The sequence below is a fragment of the Aspergillus ruber genome (assembly GCF_000600275.1).
Source record: "Aspergillus ruber CBS 135680 unplaced genomic scaffold scaffold00023, whole genome shotgun sequence".
Taxonomy (NCBI): Eukaryota; Fungi; Ascomycota; class Eurotiomycetes; order Eurotiales; family Aspergillaceae; genus Aspergillus; species Aspergillus ruber.
Window position 1 is genome coordinate 111,212 of NW_024467319.1, and position 16,222 is coordinate 127,433.

Here is a 16,222-nt window from a genome sequence, read left to right on the forward strand (position 1 = left end):
TATCTAGTCGAGCTGCTGTCTGTACATCATGATGGCACTGGAAATGGCCGCCGCTTATCACTGTCCCGGTCTTATTCCCTGTGCGCCTTGTTGACTTCGGATTGTTGTGTTTTCCTGAGGAAAACCACCGTTCGGAGGAAGATGATGGTTTGGCTTTCGGCGCGATCAGCCATTTCTTAAGTCATCCAATTAATACGCTACTTAGTTATATTCGGTCAAGCGACTGGAGGGGTTCACCACACGGCCATGAAATAATCTTAGTTTTAGCAAGCACTTTCTATTGTCACGGTGGCAGGTCAAATAGCAATAACCAAAATTAAAATATTTGTAACCATATATGGTGAATATACGAGAAATATGGACTGAGTACTCTATGTTTATCTGACTCCAAAATCCACCAATGCCAGAACACAAACAATGCTCTGCCTTTGTGCTGATCATTCTATGTAAATCTCAGTCTCCCATAGTGGCTGTGGCGCAAGGCCTCAACACACACACACACACACACACACACACACACACACACACACAGCGCCTAGAGTAGGCAGTGATTCGCTGAACCACTATGTTGCGAATAGGCCGGAACTCCCGGAAGGTGGAGACACTGGCATTGACAGTTCAGATAAGGATGGCCCGGTCCATGGGGATTAAAAATTAAGCCGATCTCTACTAATTGCAGACAGGCAGAAACACAAACGATGTAAAGGATCGTGGGCGTGGCAGCGTAAACATACGGATAGCTAGAACTGTGCCGCAGTGAATTTTAGCGCCAAAGACATTATCCTACATCCATTCCTGCTGTATCTGTCTAATGTCGGAAGTATGTCGTATCGGGCCAACCCCCTTCTCTGAACTGGTCGACGTCCTGCTATGTCTGGAGAAGGATTGGCGCCTAGTGTCTCCACCTTCGGTGGGAAAATGGATTGATACCCACGGGGCTCCACTTAAGGCCAGTGTGGATGCCGAACCGTTTGGGTTCGCGGTAGAAGATCTGACTGATTGCGACACCATACAGTTCAGCAGATAGTATCCTAATTTGCATCATAATAATTCAACTAAATTGATTTGGGAACCATGAAATGATGGTTAGCCGGGCATACGCGGGCCGAAACTTACTGTAGTTGGTGCCATGGGCCCAGGCGCTCGGCTATGGAGGTCTGCGACACTGAAAGGAAGCGGCTATTTATGCAACCCAAGATTGCAGAGATCTGATTGGAAGAGAATGTCATCGTTAAGAGTTGATCACTTGCTCAGTATCAGCTCTATATTTTTCTTAGAGAAAAGTCGAAAACGGGATTAGTTGAAGAACTTTTGAATTTAGGATTGTCCCTTCTTTTGCAGTCGATTTTGAGAAAGGTGTTAACGTGTAAGGATGAATTTTTTGTATCTAGCAACATCAGGAGAGGCATGGAGCCTGAAGCGACATTATTTTGATGCACTTCCTTTGAGCCTCTGGTTTGGCAGCCGAGTTTGAAGATAATTGAATTCATCATGGCGCTTTGTAAGCGGTAAAAAAAATTAATGCGAACTTATTCACATCACTCTAAAATCACTACGAGAGTAGGGACGGTGTTAGACCTAACCACATCAGCCTCACGTGGTCAGGCGGGGAGTCAGGGCAGAATCATTGGATGACATTCGATGGTGAATACTGAAATGGGTTCCGTCGGAGGTTCAGGGGAAACCGGAGGAGTCGATCATCCGACTGCACGAGGCCTATATGTAGAAGACCCAATTAAAACGAACGATTGATATACTCTATCTAATGTAGCCTAGAGTACACGGGTGCTTGAGTGCTTGATGAGTGCTTGTCTTTCTATATGTGGCGAACGCTGGCCATATATCGGAGGTTCGCTAGTCGGACTAACGTTATCCCTTTGATCCGACCTATCAGATCTCATCAAATACAGGACAATACAGGGATCAGATAAATGTCGCACTTCGAATCACGTGATGATATATGTCTTGGCAATGATAGATATATACCATTTGGTATATGTATACCAGGAAGGCATGGAGGATATATAAGGACACTCATTCATGCACTTAGTTTAGTTCTTCGCAATCAATCTAGTTAATCAAGCATTGGTTACCTTCTAGTTTCTGACTCGTCCGCACTTAACCAACAACCCAGCATACGTGCTCGGTTGGCCTTGTTTCTCTATTCGTTACCTTTACTGTTTCTAGTTGTTGATATTCTTACGGAGCCTGGAGGGGGCGATATACCTTCGACGTGATATACAGAGGACCTGGATGGTCATTGAGCATATGATTGCTTGGAAGACACTTAGGGTAAGTGTCCTGTCTCGAAATACAACTAACTAGAACCCTAGGTACGATACGAGGGAAGCCAGGTTGTGACACAATCCAATCTTCGGCATTTTCGGATATATTCTATTCGGTTGACCAAAGCAAGAGAGCTCATAATTTGTTTGATGAAGTCGTTTGAGCTCAGCTTCAGCGGCATTGGATAATGGCGTTCCTTCTTCTGTAAGTATTTCAGGTTTCTGTAAGCAACATTGGAGGCATACCGATTCTCACATCGAGGGTGACCACCCGTCATCAGAAGTGAAAGAGAAGATATGGCCATTACCCCGTGATCACAGAACTACATAGACGTCTGCATCACAGTACATGCTATATTCATAAGCCTTTGTAAATAGTCCCTGCTTGCGTTTGCGTTTTTGTTGATTTCTTCGCTTTTGGACTGCCTGACTGACGGGGATTCTTTGCAGCGCGAAGTTTGCGGGGCATTCTTGCTATTTTGCAAAGGGAAAAATGAATATCCTGCCTGGATCTGGATAGACTTGGGTGTGTTTATATTCCGTGAGGCGCAGATCAACTGGCCTCGGGAGATTTATTTTATTTACCAAGGCGCCACACTTTTCGGACACCATGTTTCTACGTTCTCTGTGTTTCATCTGCTGCCAACCACACACCACGGTTATACATGTTTCTTGTTAATTAAAGTTGAGGCCATAATGAGCTAGTTAAGCAGTAGGCCAATTCCTGCGACCCTGTTCAAGTACACGCCTCTGTTGCCATCTCTCATGTGGCACGGAAACACTCTTTCGGTACGGCAGGCTTTCTTGTGCCGGGTTAAGATAGAGTAACCTTATGGTATGGTCTTGGTTATAAATGTCTAACCAGGAAATGGGCGACTTCATGAGAAAGCTTAGCATCATTCTAATTGCGACACCATTTGGTAGCGGACTTAGTGTCGTAGACCCATACATCAGCTTTAGGAACCTATACCCATGTATTATGATCGCATTGGATATGAGACGACTGTTCTAGAAAATATACTTCTCGATGAGCTGTTTCACATGATGCTGTCTCTAATGTGCCAAAATGGCCCCTCATTGGCAATTTCCAATCAGGTATCAATATTTGGCTGATGGAGTCCGGAAAGACTAAAAAACTGAAAGTTCTGGGTGGGCGCTTATATGGATGATTAGCTTCACCTGCTGCCTACCTGTTTGCTCCAGGTCTCCTGGAGTTTACGTTTAACTGATATATGAAATATCGTCGATATATGTATGCTACCCCTCTATTTCTTGAGCGTACAGGATACTGACTCAGTAGCCTGACGCGATGGCTCCCATTTATGTTCATATCCTAAGAGCTCATGAGCACACTAACAATGATGTTAGTTGACTGGCAAATTTAGATTGCCCGCCAGTTGCCTTGGGTGTTTAAGATGTTATATTAGTATATTTAGCGTTAGAGGTTGTTTATGTTGGTAGTGCATTTTTTTTAGTGCTTGAACATCGTTTGCTTTAAGTGATATGATCTTATATAAAAAGGTAAATGTTGTATTAAGGACCAGCCCTCGGCATATTTGAAGCTTCGAGATTTACCTACAAACTATAAGCAACATTGCTTCATACTATCAATGAGGGTTCAATCGTTGGGAGCGACCGATCGTATATTCCATCGCGGCCGTATGAGCACAGTAAGCTGGAGCTTCAGTTAGCATCCCATTGTTCCGGTAACTAATTTTACATGCAAAAGTAAAGCATTGATAGTAATAATCACAGAAATCAGGGAAGTGCTCGCGCATCATGTTAAGTGTTTCGCTGTTCGTCGCGCAACGTTATATCTTTTCAGCCAAGAGTTTCCCTTCAGCAAAGTAGTCATTCTGATCAAAGCTTTGTCTTTATTGTCATACAAGAACCAATTCCTCTTTGGCTCCGCAGGCCTGCGTTATTCAGTCTCACCTCTCCGGACCAGGAATCCCACTAATACCACGATGTCGCAGCTCGCCAACCAAGCCAGATATCGCAGGCAGGCAAGAAGGCATCCCGACGTACGGAGCCACAAGGGTAATCGATTCTCGTACAGTTGTGAAAATGGCCGATAGGCTGGTCTCCGACTCGTCCTTGGTCACATCTCGAAACAAAGCAGGCATTGCATCTCCTCGTCGTCGGGAACACAAGATGATACTCTATTGGAATTTGTCAATGTCAATGCCTGAAGATTCTAAGACTGCTTTAATACAGTTTACTATACTATAATTCCGATTGAAAGACCCTTTGGCGCGGAAGGGTCGAGCCTCTCGAGGTTATCTTTCAGTGCGAGGAACCGACTCCTATCGTAGGCAGTCGCATATTTGGCGAGATTGACATTGAAGTAGGTGGTCATGAAATCCGTCATTGTCTTCTGGTATCGGTCTAACTTGGCTGGATGATGATTTCGATACACTATGCTACAGTAAATATCTTGATATTTGCTCTCTCGATACCGAATATTTCCGAAACGGGGCATATGACCTTCATGCATTATTACCATATCGACTTAAGAATTTAAACTAATTGTCGATCACATCCTTAACGCATAGACCAAAGGCTATACCGAGGACTAGAGGTAAGCTCCGTGAATATCAAGCAATCACGGACACTAATAATTCAGGCCACACCTTATTTTTCGGTACCGAAAACTCTATCCAGGACCTGATAGAGCATTCGATACGCAATTGAGGCTGCTATAACATACGCACTTCACCTTCCTAGACGCAACAAACAACGAAAAATGCCGGAAGTCGTTCGACCCGCCTTCGCCACCCACCCGAGGTCCATCCTCTCATACGGGATTCCCTTCACCACGGCTGCCGCTCTCCATGTGCGCGAGACTTTTACAGCATCCAAAGTCTACATGATTGTGTCCAGGTCACTGGCGCAAAACACAGGCTCCTTGGGAAAGCTGCGGGATGCCCTGGGACCAGAGACGGTTGTCGGAGTTCGTGTCGGTATGCGCAACCACACTCTGTTTTCAGAGATTCTGGAAGTCGTGACAGAGACACGCGAGAAAAAGGCGGATTTGCTACTGACGCTGGGTGGAGGGAGCTTAAGTGATGCAGCAAAGGTGGTGACTCTTGCAAGCTGGTATACATAACTGCGGCATTGTCGCTTCGAGAAGCTTTCGCCGAACGATCTTATATTCGAAAAGTCTCGCTATCTTCAATCAAATCCAACAAATAATACCATCTTTGTGGGCTCTTGCGTGAGACATGTGCCTCTTTCGAGAGAGAAGCCCGAGCTTATCGAGGATGCGCTGAACAGAGGCTCAACCTTGATCGAGCGGTTTTGTGCAGGGATGTAATAGGATATGGTAATATGAAGCCCGTGGAATGAGCCTTATAGATGTGCAATATGTTTGACCTGGTGATATGAATAGGGTACGCCGCTCAATGGAATTTGATGAAGGGACTTTTCAAAAACCAAGACAATGCCGAAAATAGACCTGTGGGATGAATTGCAGATCTCACAAAGCAGATTTGAAAATGCTGCGTCTCTTGTCTATCTTCAAGGTGCAATGCAGCCTCATGTTGACTTATTGGCAAACAGGCACAAGGATCACAGATCGCTTCACTGTCATAGACAGGAACTCCAGTTCTATCATCATGCGAGGAAATCTCTAGCCGTAAAAGTCCAAACGGACCACCAGAGAATGTAGGGATGGAGATCGAGATGGAGACATTTCCCAAAGTCAGCGTATAAGTCGACAAGGAACGCCGTCTTGTGTGGTTTCGCTTCAATAATCTGTTCTGTCAGCAAGACCCAACAGGGACACGTTCGATTCCAGTTGCCATGCTTTGGCTTCACTTTCAATACTACAAGCTATTAGTCCAGAGCGGAGTCGACTCTTGTACATAGATCTCCGGTACTGATTACCACATTTTGTATCACAACGAGATGCGGGGGTTTAAAATGTGACAATGGTATTGAAAAGTCTCGGATGGCGTTTTTTTGCGCCATATTCATTGCATATGCTTTGTTGGCTGTAACGCCGAAATAAGTATATCCCCCAATAAGCGAGTGCATAAAGCAAACAATCTGGGCTCATATCAACGTTATCTTATCGGGAGGATCATCTTGAGCCCAGCTCCGTCAGCTCTTCACCCTTTGTCCACTTTCTTCTGGCCTGCAACCCAATTGGTATCACCAATGAAGCCGAGTACGGAATTAACCCATCGATAAATTCTCGAATTGTTATATAAAAAACAATGGAGAACGAGGCACCCTTCACCGTGGGCACCGACGTCGACACGCAACCCCGGTCCAGACCGGCTAGCACGAAGAGTCCAGTACAAGTGCAAGCCGACGCTCAAACACCTCTGCTGCAGGGAATCAATAGTACACCAAGCTATGGGGAACCGAGGCTCCCGGATGATAGTTCAGATGCGCCCGTCACGGAACCCAGGAAATCTTGGAGAAATGCCAGTGTGAGTAAGACCGCCATTTCAGTCGGTATCCGGTGCTGACCTATACTCGACTAGATCTTTTGGCTACTACCATTTCTCCTACTGTATATGATCGCTTTCGGTGGAACAGTTGTGCCGAAAGTCAACCTGATCCTTACGCTGGTTTGCAGAGACTATTTCGCGGAGAAAGCGGCCAAAGATCCAAACTTTACATATCTTCCAGTGCTACTGGGTGATGATAACGCACAGTGCCGCATCCCCGAGGTTCATTCTCTCGTGGCGCAATTCCAATTATATCTGAATTTGATAGCAGGAATTTTGTCGGCTCTGGCTAGTCCTAAATTAGGTCAACTTTCAGACCGCTACGGCAGGACTAGGACAATCGCGCTGGGCACGCTTGGTGCTATACTGTCGGAGCTGATTATCGTTGTTGTGGCAGCAAAGCCAGAGACTGCGTCAGTAAATCTGCTCTTGCTGGGAGCAGTCTTCGACGGGCTGGGCGGCTCTTTCACCGGGGCTGTAGCTCTGGTTACTTCATATGCTTCAGATTGTTCGCGCCCAGAGACGCGCAATGTGGCTTTCGGGTATTTCCATGGGGTTTTGTTTACAGGAGTTGCGGCCGGCCCGTTTTTGGCAGCTTTGGTATTGAAACAAGGCGGCAACGTGTTCAACCTTTTCTGCGTCACATTGGCGTTCCAGGTACTCTATTGCTTGATTGTCTGGTTGATTGTCCCCGAGTCTCTGTCAGAGGAGCAGCAACAAATCGCTCGAGAAAAGCATTGGATGAGGCGTATGCACGAGGAGACTAACTGGCTTTCTCGTTGGAATCCACTAACCCTCATCGTACCTCTCTCAATCTTGGTACCGCCCGTTGGCCGACCAAGTACCTTTTTTCCAAACCGCGGAGGGGCAAGTCGAGATTTGTGGAGAAATCTTGTTCTTTTATCTACCATGGATACGGCAGCGTTCGGAGTGGCACTAGGCACCGCGCAAGTGGTCATCATCTATGCGGAATACCTGTTTGGATGGGGTAACGTCGAGTCCAGCATGTTTGTCTTCATCGTTAACATAGTTCGGGTGGTTAACCTCCTACTCATCCTTCCACTTGTGACCCGGATATTCCGCAAGCCCTCGACCGAAGAACATTCGGTTGCGGGCTCAGACATGTTAGACGTCACACTCATCCGATTATCAATTGTGCTTGATGTCATTGGCTATGTCGGCTATGCTTTATCCAGACATGGCTCCGTGTTGACATTCTCAGGGGTTATCACAGCATTGGGAGGCATGGGGCCACCCTTAATGCAAGCTTCGCTGACGAAGCACGTCCCGAAAGATCATATAGGGCAGGTTCTCGGGGCTATAGGCTTATTGCATGCCCTTTCTCGAGTTACTGCTCCTGCATTGTTTAGTCTAATATACAGTCTGACTGTAGGAAAGTTTACTCAAGCAGTATTCGTCTGCTTGACTGGTATATTCGGTATTGCATTGATCTGCAGTTTCTTTATCAAACCACACAGTAAGTGTTTTTTCTCTCCCATTTTTCTACCGTATCGCTAATCTTATTGAAAGCATATCTTGATATTGATGATGATGCCACTGATGGCAATGACGAAGGAACCCATGAAGAAGAGGAAGGGGAGGACGATGCCCTGCTACGTGCTTAATACACCTAAATGCGCTCATGGCGGGCCATGTAGCGACAAATTGAATTCCTCTCCTATGTGTCAGGGTGCAGGGTCAGGTACAGATATATTAGGAATTGACGAACAGGTTAAGCTACAGGTCAGGCTATCTACAGATACATAGGCAAGACGCAGCTCGAAGAGCTGCGATAGGATCGGCTTCAGCAGGGAGAGATATCTCTTGTGGGTCACGTGTTAGTCACGTACATAGATCGCAGGCTGGCACCGTGACACTATATGTGTCTAGCATTTTGGGTAAGAAATGCGATCTTTTGTTAGCTATCTACAAGAACGTCAAAAAATGAAGCGGTTAAATGGAACGATATCGACATAACATTTATGCAAATGCATTATACGCATAAACCAAAAGAGGAATAGTGCAATCGTACGATTTTACGGCTGGTGAGAGATCCCACTCCGCAACGCCGGGCAAAGTTTCCGACACCAAAAAATCAACATTGATCCGATCACGGCCAACCACACGACCCAATTCCCTTCCAGAACCCCGAGAGATTGAAATCTTGTCAATGCAATATATCTGAGACCTGTATGAGCCCGCTGCCCGCGCGGTTCACAGGTCCCTTCCGCTTAAAATCATGGTCACAAAACCGTCAAGCAGCACCGCCGGCACCCCGGCCGTTCCGTCTCGAAATGCCCTCCGACTTCTACGACGATTAGCACTCGCAGGCTCGACGGTGGGGAGCTTTTGTACTGTGGCGGCGATTACATATGATATGCATCGGAGAGTTCGTGTTGCAGAACGAATTGTCGAGAATAAACGGGCGCTGCAGACCTCTGCGCCGAATTACGATGCGACTTCCGCGGCGAGACGACTGGCAAGAATGATGGAGGCAGCGGAGGCGGGCGATTTCAATGGTTCTGAGTCAGTGAGAGAGGACAATCGGAAAGTGCATGATGTACAGGGTGGTTCTCAGGTTGATGCGGGGTCGCATAGCCTGGAGGTCGACTCCACTATTGAGGAAGATCTTAAGGCTTTGAAAAAGGAGGATACGTTACCGGAAACTACAGCATCCGATAAACCGGATTCTCAATGGCAATACCCGAAGCGATTACGATTCAAATTTTCGAATAAGAGCTTTGGGAGTGCCGTTGGAAAATCGAATACAGACCGAATAGGCATCAAGGAGCTCACGTCTTCAATTGAGGAGGGAACACCTGCTGCACAACAAATGCAGATACTACTGGATCATGACCGGCCAATAGAAGCTGCGCAAATATTCCTGGAAGCACATCCCGCCTCGCTGAAAGGTATATCGACAGGAAGAAAGGAACTTGCGAAGCGAGCATTCTACGTCAATTGCAGCCAGGAAAACGTGTTTATGGCAAGAAGTATCTTTGAGCGGCTGGAAGAGGTGGACCAGAACTCGGTCACACCTCGGATGTGGAACGAGCTGTTATTTGCGCTGGCGAAGAAAGGTTCCATTGAATCCACTGCATCCCTCTTTACACGGTACCGGAATAAATTCCGCCTTAATTCCGAAATGGTGGACATTGTGCTCCGGTCCTTGCTCGAGTCTCACAGGCTTGCGACTGCGAAATGGCTTATAATGCGAAACTTGCATGTGGATCGTGACTGCGGCTTGTGTGGTGCATTTCTGACAGGTCTTTGGAAGAAAACGAGGAGCATTGAGCTCATGAACACACAGCTGATGAAACTATTGACCGTCCTACCTAAAATAGACAAATCGCCCACTGACAAACTCTTTAACCCCGTGGTCAAAGCATATATCGAATTCGGCCGCTTGGGTGACGCTGAAGCTTTAGTACAGAAAATGATTACCACCTACGACCTGCCGCTCAATTGTCGGACTATGGGCTTGCTGGTGCACGGGAGGGCTCTGCGATGTGATTGGGAAGGTGTTGAATCTGGATTGCAAGAGATGCATGATCTCAAACTTACCAGACGACGATTTGACTTTGTTCGAATTTTTGACCGCATATTCCTGGAGTATTGGGTTTCGCGTTCGGGGCAGGAGATCCATGATTATGTCTTCCGTTGTATCGACAAATACGACATTGTGCCGGATCGAGTCCTCTACAAACACATCCTAGAAGCTTTTGTGGAGAAAGGAAACAAAGATATGATATCCAAAATCATCCACATAGCGCGTGAGCGGTCCTGGAAGATCAAGATCAACGAAGAAGAATTCCTCGAAACGTTACGGGCTCGACGCTTGGCACTTGAGGATAGCCCGGTAGGATTCTGGCAGATGCTCCAAGCAGCGCGGATACGGCACGGCCAGGCAGCTGCATCACAACAAATCCTTGGATATGACCAGCGATCCTTCCCGTCACCAGAAGTGAACAAACTGCCCTTCACACAACAACCAATGCCTTGGTACGAACGATCACTCAAGGAGGTCACGTCGTCCAGATCTGTCGACCAGTACCAGAGGCTTCACAAGCAAATGTCACATTTCATGCATGCAGGCAAGATGGCGGAGGCTCTGAAATGCTTCAACACTGGCAGAAAAGCGGGATTCCACATGAAGCAGATTCACCTGGAATTGGCGGCAATTGCAACCTTACTCGAGCATGGTATCACTGCCACGCGGGCCTTTATCGACAATGAACGTCAAGGCCTCCCAGATTGGTCCAATCCGAGGTTCTTCACCCAAATTATGGAGGTCCCCGATACAGCAGAGAGTGAACAAGTGAAAACGGCAATTTTCCGATTTTACCAGCTTTGTTTGATCAACAAGAAAATGAATCTGAAGCACCATATCACAGTAGCTATTGGCCGGCGACTGATCGTTTTGGGAAAGCCAGACATTGCTCTTGATCTCCTCACAGCAGTCTACATGTCACGGTACCGAGGTTTCGCGAAATTTGACGGTGTATGTATGAAGTTGTTCGTGCGCGTCTTTGCGGATCTAGGGAGCCTTGCGGGTATCCGATGGGGAATTTTGAGCGGTCTTGCGCGGCGTGGCCCGGTTACTTGGGACTTGGTAGTCGAAATTCGTCGGGTACTGGGTGTTTTGCATCGGGAATTCAGCGCTTCTCCGTCGCCAGCGAACACTGAGCGATTGGAGTATTTGGATCATATTGCCGATCTGCTTGAACAGAGAAGCGAGAAGAACACTAACAAGTCGGAACCTGAGATCAACCGCGAGGAGTCAACACCCAGACAAGACAGACCGGAGCAACTTTTTGATGAGGCGACTCTCTATAGAGAGGAAAATATCCATGATGTTCTCGAGGGATGGGATGAGAAGTACGAATTGGAGTCTGTTCTGCTGTCCATGGACAAGTCTGGCGGTGATGAAAAGGGGTTGAATGATCTGGAACAGAAGATGTCTGCATTGTAATGGGAGAACGACTCGTTATCCCTTTTATTTATGCTACTATTCGACGTGTATATAATCATGAAATTGTACTTTTAGTGTACTATATAGGTCAGGTGACCAACCCAAAAAGGAAGATCATACAATATGTCAGTTCCTGAATGCCAAGACCGCCTTTTCACATGTCACGCCACTTAAAAAAAGTTCCCATATTACCCCCTTAATCCAACCCGGCATCGCCAATTATCTCATGTCCTTTTTTTTAACCAATTCCCACGAGATTATGCTTTAGTATCTGTCATTCGCTCACCGATTTCGTTGACTGTTGACCGTCTATCCTCCGCACTCCATTATGACCTCCGTGGTCTCGAACGGCCACGCAACTCCTTCGAAGCCCACCATCAGCCACGCTGAACAACGCAGAGTCATCCACCATGATGCAGATGTTTTAATCGTGGGCGGTGGAATCCTCGGCTGTGCTCTAGCAGTAGCTCTAGGCCGCCAAGGACGCAGCGTCCTCCTCCTCGAAGCCTCCCTAAAGGAACCAGATCGCATCGTGGGCGAACTCCTCCAACCCGGCGGCGTAAACGCCCTCGAACAACTAGGTCTACGAGACTGTCTCGACGACATCGATGCGATCCGCGTGGAGGGATACTACGTGACATACTTCGGAAAACCAGTGACCATCCCGTATCCCCGACAATCGCCCACCGACCCGCTCCCGGAGGGCCGCTCATTCCACCATGGTCGGTTCGTGATGAAACTGCGTGAAGCGGCGAGGACGTGTCCAAATGTGACGATTGTTGAGACCAAGGTGACGGAGTTGATTACTTGCTCGCACACCAAGCAGGTTCTGGGTGTGGAGTGTGTGAATAGGGACCAGAGGCAGGATTGCTACTTCGCGCATCTTACTGTTGTTGCGGATGGATATGCGTCGAAGTTCCGGAAGCAATACCATGCACACACACCACGGGTGAAGTCGCGGTTCTGGGGACTGGAGTTGATTGATGCGAAGTTGCCGATGCCGCATTTTGGACATGTGTTGCTTAGCGATAAACCGCCTATTCTGGTTTATCAAATTGGATCGAGGGAGACGCGGATTCTCATTGATGTTCCTGAGAACTTGCCGTCTGCATCGGTGAAAAATGGGGGTGTTAAGAGTCATATGCGCAATGTTGTTCTGCCGTCGTTGCCCGAGGGTATCCGGCCGTCGTTTCTGGCTGCGCTGGAACAGGGTACGCTTCGGTCGATGCCTAATTCTTTTCTGCCGGCGTCGACGAACAAGACACATGGTTTGATGATTCTGGGAGATGCGTTGAATATGCGCCATCCCTTGACGGGTGGTGGGATGACGGTTGCTTTCAACGATGTGCTATTTATCCGCGATCTGCTTAGCCCGGAGAAGGTCCCTAGTCTATCCGACACCAAGAAAGTCCTCAAGCAGTTGTCGACCTTTCACTGGCAACGCAAGCAGGCATCTTCCGTTATTAATATCCTCGCTCAAGCTCTTTACTCTCTTTTCGCCGCGAACGGTACGTCCTGTGGTCCCTCATATCAATCAAAAGTACTAACATTGAATAGACGAAAACCTCCGCGCCCTCCAACGCGGTTGCTTCAGCTACTTCCAACTCGGCCGCGTCCAAGGCCCCGTCGGCCTCCTAGGCGGTCTCATCCAGCGCCCCCTCGTTCTCTTCTGGCACTTTTTCTCCGTAGCCTTTCTCTCGTTATGGATTATTATCCGCGACGCGCCGCTGTGGAAGTTGCCGCTTGCGCTGATTCAGTGCGTGCTGGTGTTTTGGACGGCTTGTGTGGTTATTTTCCCGTATATGCTTATTGAGGCGTTTTATTAGTGTCATGGGTTGGTTTGGGAAGGGGTTTATGTGGTGTATTACTATTACATATTGTCCTTTTTTTTTTCTTCTTGCATGGTTGTTTGTTTAATTACTAGTACCTAATTTTATTATACATGATAGATGTACATAATTAAGTGTCAGTGTCTTTGATGTCAACGCCATCGTTCTCTTGTCTATACAACCTGCTGGTGCATGCCCCTAGATCTGACGAAACCAACCAACCACCTCACAAACTTCTCCGTGATATAAAACGGCGGAAAACGCCCATCACGACCATCACCACACTTCCCACTCTCAACTATCTCCTCGAATGTTTCTGCAATACTCTCTAGGATGCTGAGATCCTGTTCAACCGTCCTCGCGGAGGGTGCGGTGACTATGTACTGGAAGAGAGTGATTATGGAGGTCAAAAGAGATTGTGCGTGGATCCTGTTCCATAATAAGGTTTCGTCAGTGGTTTATAAATAGGAAATGGGAAGGGAGGGGAGGACTACCAGAAATTCCCAGGCATAATAAAATGCCTCGTCCGCACCATGAACAACAACGTCGAACGCGCCGCCTGATGACACAAATTCATACTCGAAGACAACAATGACGACTGTATCACTGCATTAGCAGTGCTGGAAGTACTAGCATGAATCCTCCCCAAACAAAACCAATATTCCAGATGAATATTGTACCCCCTAAGACTCATATCATGCAGCAAAATATCGGGCACATCCCGTGCCATCCCAGACAAAAAGCTAACCAGCGGCAAAGAAACCGGAAAAGCAGCCTTGAAGTCATTGAGTTCCTGGTCTAGTTCGCGGATATGTTGTAGTCTTCTTGCCTGTGTTTCTGAGGATTGCGCTTGTGTTGGAGCGTTGTTTGAATATAACAAGTTATAAATTTTTGATTTAATAAGCGACAGTCGAAGATCAGACGGAAAGAGCAACTCGCTTGGCGAAAGCGGTTTCGAGAGAAGCCGGTGAGTTGAAGATTCGGAGATGTAAGTATCTGGTAGGGAGAGTGTGCAATCGCTATCATGTACTAAAGGGGGCTGGAATTGTCGGAGGGAGAGGTCTTTGTCGATAAAGTAGATTAGCCAGAAGAGGGCTCTTACGTGTTGGTTTGTGGTGTCGTGGTTTGCGCGTAGGGTGTAGAGGATGCGGACGGACATGGAGAGGAGGAGTTCGGCTAGTTGGGGTTGGCCGGTGGGGAAAATGTAGAGGGCCTGTTGTTGTCAGACCATGGTTTCTGATTGTTGGGGAGGACACGCACCAGTAGAACTAAAGACTCCAACGTTCTTAGATTCTCGCTGTCCATCATCAACTGTGGTAACAAGCCTAACGCGGCTTGTACATACGCATCAGGCTCTGCATCTGCGAATTCAGGCTCATGTCTATGTATTCTTCCAAGAAGCGCCGTCAACGTAACAGGACAGGCTAGATCTGCTGCCTTTACTTTATCCCAAGGTGTATTCGGGTCAATATCCGAGGATAATGTCTCCGCCTGAACAACAGGGAAAACGGAATAAAGCCCCGTTCTCGAAAAATAATCAATCGCGCATTGAACTAGTTCCTGCGGAGGCCATTTCGGGATAACGGCTCTTGACTGGTGCACTGGATATCGTGACTTGAATGAATAACATGCCTGATCTAAAAAGTCATCAATGTTGAAAGTATGTCCCATCCGGTGAACGATGGAAGTGAATGATGGATCGCAATATGATAAATGCTTCCGGAAGGCTTCTTTTGCTGCGTCGATGCCGTATGAGTCGAGTATATCTGTCTGTGCTGCTGGCCATGTCGCAAAACTTGGGCTTGGAGTTAAAGACGGAGTCTGACTCTGATGGCGCGCTCGCTCTGCTCTTAATGCTTCCTGTAGCTGCTGTACTGTAGCCTTGGCTTCGGCAAGTTCTCTATGAGCGATTAGCCCGAGTTCCATGTCTCCAGGGATATATCCAACTCTCACCTACGGACATCTTTCCGCTGTCCAACTCGAGGTGTGAAAACACACGAGACACCCGCAAGTCTACATGTCTCGCATGCTGGTTTTTCGCCGTCGCAGCGGATCTATCACCGCTATTAGTCAATACAAATAAATCGTTTAGCTATTCTGATCTGTGACGTACCCTTCGATACCGACATAAATCGCACGCCGTCCGCGCTCTACCCCGATGGGAACCAGCAGCAGAAGTCTCGTCCATAAAGCGGATCATTTCAACTGCCACTGAATTAAGAGTAAAAGGCAATGTCGTGGGGATATATCAACCGGCCATGCATTACTCCGCAGTAAGCTCGCTGGAGGTCGATTTCCGGAGAAACGGTCATAGCCAGCCCAATCTAACTTTATCTTTGACGGATAAATTGGCTCAGCCGTTCAGTACCATGGCGATGATTTTTGATCTTGTTCAAGAGATTGAGTCTATTCTGGGTAAAACAAATTACGCAAGAAGCTTTAGGGCACAGCGCCGTTATGTGGATGTGGCCACGCGTAAACGTGAGGCGCATGTTATTGGCCAGTGCCCTTTTTGGTCACGGGACTTCCTGAGATCGAGCTTGAGATTCAACATTTCTGATGAGATTGAGATCTCAAAAATTATCTATTTGAGATGTGCAAATTTTTTGATGAGATTTTGGCAAAGCGTCGCAGCTCATTCTATCTCATTGCATCTCAAACGGTTAACCCATCAAG

The 16,222-nt window shown here is 47.3% G+C and overlaps 6 protein-coding genes across 6 annotated transcripts; 4 read left to right on the plus strand and 2 right to left on the minus strand.

The window, feature by feature from the left end:
• Window positions 1-4,216: 4,216 nt before the first annotated feature.
• Window positions 4,217-4,656, minus strand: EURHEDRAFT_379492 (uncharacterized protein; the record flags this gene model as incomplete). The annotated part of the gene is made up of 2 exons (XM_040779178.1): window positions 4,217-4,447; window positions 4,513-4,656. The coding sequence occupies 2 exons, from the start codon at window positions 4,654-4,656 to the stop codon at window positions 4,217-4,219; spliced, it is 375 nt and encodes a 124-aa protein (XP_040636756.1).
• A 375-nt stretch (window positions 4,657-5,031) lies between these two features.
• On the plus strand, window positions 5,032-5,394 carry EURHEDRAFT_379493 (uncharacterized protein; the record flags this gene model as incomplete). Its single annotated transcript, XM_040779179.1, has 1 exon — window positions 5,032-5,394. One exon carries the CDS (start codon window positions 5,032-5,034, stop codon window positions 5,392-5,394), a length of 363 nt encoding a protein of 120 aa, XP_040636757.1.
• Window positions 5,395-5,403: 9 nt separating this feature from the next.
• On the plus strand, window positions 5,404-6,414 carry EURHEDRAFT_542270 (uncharacterized protein; the record flags this gene model as incomplete). The annotated part of the gene is made up of 2 exons (XM_040787403.1): window positions 5,404-5,597; window positions 5,821-6,414. Coding segments are annotated over 2 exons (294 nt in total), but the record flags the coding sequence as incomplete, so codon positions are not given.
• Window positions 6,415-6,778: 364 nt separating this feature from the next.
• Window positions 6,779-11,717, plus strand: EURHEDRAFT_460888 (pentatricopeptide repeat protein; the record flags this gene model as incomplete). Its single annotated transcript, XM_040784684.1, has 2 exons — window positions 6,779-8,142; window positions 8,966-11,717. Coding segments are annotated over 2 exons (4,116 nt in total), but the record flags the coding sequence as incomplete, so codon positions are not given.
• A 168-nt stretch (window positions 11,718-11,885) lies between these two features.
• erg1 (squalene monooxygenase erg1) lies at window positions 11,886-13,815 on the plus strand. The gene is made up of 2 exons (XM_040782491.1): window positions 11,886-13,225; window positions 13,275-13,815. The coding sequence occupies exons 1-2, from the start codon at window positions 12,046-12,048 to the stop codon at window positions 13,541-13,543; spliced, it is 1,449 nt and encodes a 482-aa protein (XP_040636760.1). The 5' UTR covers window positions 11,886-12,045; the 3' UTR covers window positions 13,544-13,815.
• On the minus strand, window positions 13,420-16,032 carry EURHEDRAFT_163922 (putative C6 transcription factor). Its single transcript, XM_040777813.1, has 5 exons — window positions 15,660-16,032; window positions 15,500-15,600; window positions 14,807-15,446; window positions 14,041-14,759; window positions 13,420-13,975 (listed from the first exon to the last, which is right to left on the minus strand). Exons 1-5 carry the CDS (start codon window positions 15,744-15,746, stop codon window positions 13,720-13,722), a joined length of 1,803 nt encoding a protein of 600 aa, XP_040636761.1. The 5' UTR covers window positions 15,747-16,032; the 3' UTR covers window positions 13,420-13,719.
• Between the last annotated feature and the right edge of the window lie 190 nt (window positions 16,033-16,222).